This window comes from Carlito syrichta, unplaced genomic scaffold (assembly GCF_000164805.1).
Source record: "Carlito syrichta isolate Samal-C Ts95f unplaced genomic scaffold, Tarsius_syrichta-2.0.1 Scaffold126783, whole genome shotgun sequence".
NCBI classification, from domain to species: Eukaryota; Metazoa; Chordata; class Mammalia; order Primates; family Tarsiidae; genus Carlito; species Carlito syrichta.
Window position 1 is genome coordinate 7306 of NW_007070879.1, and position 6252 is coordinate 13557.

General features: G+C 64.6%; 2 protein-coding genes across 2 annotated transcripts in view; one reads left to right on the forward strand and one right to left on the reverse strand.

The window, feature by feature from the left end:
- Positions 1-4206, forward strand: part of NDUFS7 (NADH:ubiquinone oxidoreductase core subunit S7) — a 10664-nt gene extending 6458 nt beyond the window's left edge. The window contains exons 6-7 of the mRNA XM_021707901.1: positions 1168-1280; positions 3760-4206. Of these exons, the coding sequence (XP_021563576.1) occupies positions 1168-1280; positions 3760-3857 (211 nt within the window). The 3' untranslated portion in view covers positions 3858-4206. The remainder of the gene's footprint in view (positions 1-1167; positions 1281-3759) is intronic.
- An 840-nt stretch (positions 4207-5046) lies between these two features.
- Positions 5047-6100, reverse strand: GAMT (guanidinoacetate N-methyltransferase; the record flags this gene model as incomplete). The annotated part of the gene is made up of 2 exons (XM_008048801.1): positions 5047-5250; positions 5990-6100. Coding segments are annotated over 2 exons (252 nt in total), but the record flags the coding sequence as incomplete, so codon positions are not given.
- Positions 6101-6252: the final 152 nt, after the last annotated feature.

Consider the following 6252-nt stretch of genomic DNA (forward strand, 5'->3'; position numbering starts at 1 on the left):
CGGGGGCAGCTTTGCGGTCTCCGTCTTTTTTCCATTTTTACTTTAAAGCACGGCTGGGAGCTGCTGATTCTTTAGAAGTGCCGGCGGGCTCTCACTGTGTCGCCCAGGCTGGTCCCCAACCCCTGGACGCGAGCGGTCCTCCCGCCTGGCCTCCCGAAGTGCTGGGACTGTAGGCGAGAGGCACTGCCCTGGCCCTCCCTCTGTCTGACTTGCCGCCGTTTCATAGTGCTTCGTGGCCGACGCGGAGAGGCACTTAGTCGTCGAGCTTTTATGGAAACATAAGTCATTGATCGTAAAGCTCACCCTCTTAAAGTGAACGGTTCAGTGTCCTCTAGTTAGGGTCACAGAGTTGTGCAACCATCACCACTGCCTGGTTCCAGAACATTCCATCACCGAAAAGAGACGCTGTTCCCACGACTAGTCACCCCCTCCCAGCCCCCACGAGTCCACGTCCCGTCTCCGTGGACTGGCCTGTTCTGGACACTTCACGTAAATGGAGTCACGCCTGTGTGTCCTCCTGTGTCTGGGTCTCACTGACGCGATGTCCTCAAGATCCCTCCACCCTGTGGGACTGTGGCACAGGAGGGGCTGTGGCTGCGTCAGAGCCCCTCCTGCTCGTGGCCAAGTCATGTCCACGTGGGACCGTGGCCTGGGCTGGGGCCTCTTTCCTGCTCGTGGCTGAGTCGTGAGCACGTGTCCTCTTGTCCTCACTCCCTCAGCAGCTGCAGAAAACTCCAGAGTTCACACTGGCGGGCATTTGGGCTTTTCGTTTCTGTGGCTGTGAGAAGCCATGCATGGTGGGCTGTGTCCACGCGGCTTTGTCCCCTGGGTGGCCCCACAGCCTCCTTCAAGGGTAGCTGGGTGCAGGCACTGGCCGGCACGGGCGTTCCGGCCGTCATGGCTGTCCAGAAGGGCTGTTTGTGATTGCATCCCAGCCCCGGAAGCAGCCGAGGGAGCCCCTCTCAGGAGAGGGCGCTTTGCTGCGTGCTTGCCAGCCCTGTGCGCCCATGCCCTGTCCCCCGGCCCTCCGGAAGGTTCTGGAGCCAGCTCCTCCTTGCCGGTTGCTGGTCTGCGACATCCATCGGGCTCTTGCCCCTCTGACAGCCAGGCCGGGTCTGTGGGACTCAGGCGGGGCCGGGGGAGGGCCAGAGCGGGCGGTGGGCTCAGGTCCTCACGCGCCTTCTCCCGCAGCTGTGCCAACGGCGGCGGCTACTACCACTACTCCTACTCGGTCGTGAGGGGCTGTGACCGCATCGTGCCCGTGGACATCTACGTCCCAGGTGAGGAGCCCGGCTGCTGCGTGTGAGAGAGCAGAGCCCCGTGAGAACGGCGACCTCGGGCCTGTCTCCGGTCGCTGACATCACAGGGCCAGCTGGAGCCGTGGGGAACAGCAGTCGCTCTCGTTTTCAGCCAGTTTCATCTGGTTCCCCCGCTCCCCAGTTTTCAGCCAGTTTCATCAGGTTCCACCTAATAGAAACAACTGCAGAAATGCAGTTAGAAGTCAAACATGGAGACCGGGTGCAGGGGCTCCACGCCTGTCATTCTAGCACTGCGGGAGGCCGAGGTAGGAGGATCACTGGAGTCCAGCAGTTTGAGACCAGCCTGGGCAACATAGTGAGATCCTATCTCTATAAAAAAAAATCAGGAAGCCGGACTTGGTGGCTCAGCCTGTAATCCCGTGCCTTTGGGAGGCTGAGGTGAGTGGATTGCCTGAGACCACGGGTTCGAGACCCGCCTGGGCAACTTGGTGAGGCCTCATCTCTACAATAAATCAAAATTCAGTTGGGCGTGGTAGCACGCGCCTGTAGTTCCAGCTACTTGGAAGGCTGAGGCGGAAGGATCGCCGGGGCCCAGCAGGTCGAGGCTGCAGTGGCCGGGAGCGGCCACTGCACTCCAGTCTGGGCGACAGAGGGAGACTCCAACTCAAAAAAAAAAAATAATAATCAGGAAACCAGCTGGGTGCAGTGGTGCACACTTGTAGTCCTAGCTACCTGGGAGGCTGAGGTGAGAGGATTGCCTGAGCCAAGGAGGTCAAGGCTGCAGTGACCCGTGATGGTGCCACTGCACTCCAGCCTGGACCACAGAGTGAGACCCCAACTCAAAAAAAAAAGAAAGAAACAAGAAAAGGTCCCAGAGGCTGAGTCTTCATCCTTAGCCCCACGAAGGGCTTCTGGAGCTCCAGGGGTGGCCAGACTGAGCACGTAAAATGCAGGACGCTTAGCTTTGGCTGTTAGAAGGCAGCAAATAGTAGTAACTTTTAGTATAAGTACGTACCAGTGACATCTGGGGTATCCTTATGCTAAGAAAGCATACTGGCCGTATAACTGAACTACATGTGAATTGTGCTGTACCTGGTGATCCCATGGGACACCCGGCCTCAGTGGTCCCAAGAGGGGCACTCTGGGCATTCACCTTCATGGCGGTCGGTGGTCAGCGGGTCAGGAGGTGGCGCCTATGTGAGGATGGGGCCAGAGGGGCCCGTCCTTGGCTGTCCGGAGCTGCAGTCCTCGCGTGGGTGCAGAGGGCCTGGGCCTAAGTCCGGGGGTGGGGGGTGGTCAAAGTCCAGGTTCCAAGTGTCCCAAGTTCAAGTTGGTCCTGGCATCTCTGCAAGGGCCGGGACACCGGTTCTGACGTCAGACCTGAGTCCAGTGGAAGTGGCGGTGACTTGTTCTGTGCTCCTCAGATGTCTATCGAGTGCCTCTTCTAGGCCCACACCAGCCTCTGGCCACAGCACTGGGCCCCAGAGAGGCCTCGGCCCCGTGCCTGGCACCGGGGGAGCCCCCAGGCTGGGGGAGGCGGAGTCTGACACAGGCCCAGCCCTATTGGGGCAGGGAGGGCACCGTCCACTGAGGCTTTGAGGAGTGTGTTGACCTGGGTCGGGAGCCTGGCCCCCAGGCGGCTGCTGCTTGTTTGACCTGTGACCTTGGGCAAGTCCCTCAGCCTCAGTTTCCCTGCCCATGGAATGGCGCTGTTGTGCTGATGCCAAGTGCCGAGCCCAGGTTGCCTTGAAATGAACCCCAAGGGAAACTGTTTGCCCTGCCATCCTTGTGGCTGCCCCGGGTGGGTCCTGCTGTCGGGGGGCGGCTCTCCAGGCTGCCTCCTCAGCCTCTGGGCCTGGGTCCTGCCTGCCCAGCAGCTCCGTCCCTCCCCGCCCCCCGTGTCTTCGAAGGGTCCCCAGGGGCCAGAGCCAGGCCACTGTGGGGCAAGGGATGAAGTGGCTGGGCCTCCTGCTGCCCTCCGTGGCTGCCGGTCACAGTGCTGGCACTGAGGGGGTGCCCTGGGGGGTCAGGAGGGGAGAAAGGGGGGGAAGTGGGAGGGGAAGGGCCCGCTGTCCCCTCCCCGGAAATACCACACCGGCCGGAGCACCACGGGCTCCAGCCACCCTCCCCTGCCCTGGCCTTGGCCTCCATGCCCTCTGGGTGTGTCCTGCTGCCGCCCAGGCCCTGGACACACGTCCTTCCAGCCGGTCCCACGGGACCCTGGCTTGGCCACCCCCTTCCCCCACCCAGTGTGCCCGTCCCTGTCTGGCGAGCGCTAGCATCCCCTTCGCGGAGGCCCTGGTCGCGGGGCCTCGAGGTGGCCGCCCGGCGCAGGGCTTCTGTGGCCACCCAGGAGGGGCCAGTGGGCGGGGGCCTCCCTGGGCAAGGTCCTGCCCTTCCCGCAGGGCTTGCCCACCCTGTGCTGCCAGCCCCCCTCAGGCTGGCCGGGGACCCTTGGGGCGGGGGCGCTTCCGGGAAACTGAGGCCCGCCCTGCCGCAGGCTGCCCGCCCACGGCCGAGGCCCTGCTGTATGGCATCCTGCAGCTGCAGAGGAAGATCAAGCGGGAGCAGAGGCTGCAGGTCTGGTACCGCCGGTAGCCGAGTCCAGCCGGAGCTGAGGCCGCGTCCGTCCCCCCCCAGAGTCAATAAACCTGCCTGGCCCTGCCTGCTGCCCGCTGCCCTGGGCTGGGGTGGCCTCTGGCCTGTGCATGGCATGGTCAGGTGCCCCCCAGCCTATGTCCACACCGTGGGGACAGGGCGACTTTGTGGTGGGTTGGGGAGCCACGTGTCTTGCCTGCTGCCTAGGACGGGACCCTCACCTGGCCCAGGTGAGCCCCTTTGGGGGCCGCTGGCCCTGGCTCCACCTCCCGCAGCCTGATACCCTGAGGCAAGCCCTGAACCCGCTGGAGTCTGTGGCCTCTTCGAGAACATGTATTCATTCAACAAACGTGTGGGCATTCTGTGTTCGGGGCCAGGCCTGTGGGTGCTGAAGGCCCTTCAGGGGTCCAGCTGGGCTTGGGGGCACCTAGAGACTGTGGGTTAGGGGTCAGGGGCAGGTGGACACCCAGCCCAGCCCGAGGATAGCAGCTTGCTGAAGGGGAGCAGCATCCCGGCAGGGAACGGGGGGCCTGGAGGTGGCTGGGCAGGTCCCAGGTACTGAACGCCAAGCCAGGACCTGGCCCTTGTGGTCGGGGCAGGGGGAGTCAGTGGGTGGACGGGTGGGTCGGCCCCCACAAAGGGCAGCTGCAATGAGGGCTGGATGCACACGGACATCGGGGAGGAGGTAGACGGCGCCACGGTGACCAGCCGGGCACCAGGGCTGGAGCGAGCCCAAGGCCCTGCCCACAGGCTGCCTGCCGTGGCTGAGGCCCCGCACGGCAGGTGGGGCTGCACCGGGCGGCCGTGTGTCGGGACTTGAAGAGACAGCGGAGAACAGGAGACTCGCACCTGGGGGGCTCCCAGCAGCGACGCCCCACGCGCTGGGGTGGGGGATTCCTGCCGGGGGCCGCCCTGGGGGTCTTGGTGGGCCTCTCGTCCACGCCCGGCCTGGTGCTGCCACCCCACCAACCTCCCCTGGCTCCCCACCCGACCCCACTGCGAGGGGCCAAGTGTGTTCCTCTCCCAGCTCCATCCACGGTCATGTCCGGGAGGCGGGCCGTTGGGGTGGACTCGTGACATCTGCACAGGCAGAACGCCGGGTCGCAGGGGCTCAGGGGCCTGGGGGGTGAGGCCTTCCCGCAGGCCACCCAGAGTCTGCTGGACGGTCGTCTGGAGAGGAGGCCACAGCTGCGCCAACCGCTCAGCATTTATTCCGCCCCAGGACCCGGGGCAGCCGTCGGGTCAGGGTGGCTCAGTGCTTGGTGACCACGGGCGTGACCATCTGCGGGAAGGCGTAGTAGCGGCAGTCGGCCGGGGGCACCAGGGCCATGACCTCCACGCGGATGTTCTCCCGGCGGAAGCCGGCCTCCAGCAACGCGGGCACCTGCGTCTCCTGGGGGCGTGGGGCCAGGCGTTAGGGGGCTCTCTGCGGGCCTGCAGGACCAGGCCCACCCCCGGGTCCCCCCGTCCTGGCCAGCACCTCTGGCAGCCCCGGAGATTAGGACAGAGAAGGGCCCGCCGGCTGCCGCTCATGCACAGCGGGAGCAGCCAGGCCTCTGCGTGGAGTCCATGCTTAGATGACCAGTTCCCCGCCTCCTGGCCAGGCAGAGGGCTCAGCCAAGAGAGACGTCCCAAGTGGGGAGGCCCGGGGGAGGGGCCTGGGCCGTATCCAGGCACCGGGAATTTTTTGCATTGGAGTCTCACTCTGTCACCCAGGCTGGAGTGCAGCGGCATGCCCACAGCCACTGCAGCCTCGACCCGCTGGGCTCGAGTGATCCCTCCGCCTCAGCCTTCCAAGTAGCTGGAACTACAGGCGTGCGCCACCACACCCAGCTAATTTTCTTGATTTATCGTAGAGATGAGGTCTCACCAAGTTGCCCGGGCTGGTCTCGAAGCCCTGGGCTCAGTCCGTCCTCTCACCTTGGCCTCCCAAAGTGCTGGGAGGACAGGCTTGAGCCACCGTGCCCGGCCGACCTCACCTGCTTTCTAAGTGGAGATCTAGAAAGGTTGAGTCTGTCTGAGAGACTGACCCTGAGACCAGGTAATGGCCGAGTCCCGGAGTCCCGGCTCACAGAGCTGCCCCAGGGCCCCAGCCCCCCAAGACCAGGCCTTGGCATCAGTGCCAGCCGCACCTCAAACATGGTGGTGATGTCCGAGTACTTGGACCTCAGCAGCTCGCCCCAGGACGTGAGGTTGCAGTAGGTCAGGACGCCCCCCGGCTTCAGCAGGCGGAAGGCATGGTCCTGGGGCACAGTAGGCGGCAGAGGCTGGGGGACAGAGGGGCCTCCCCCAGGCTCCCGCATCCCCACATGCCGACCGAAGGTGGAGGAAGACGGCTGTCTGTGGGCGGCACTCCCGCTGGGCCGGGTCCCGGCTAGCGGGCTTCCCTGGCGGG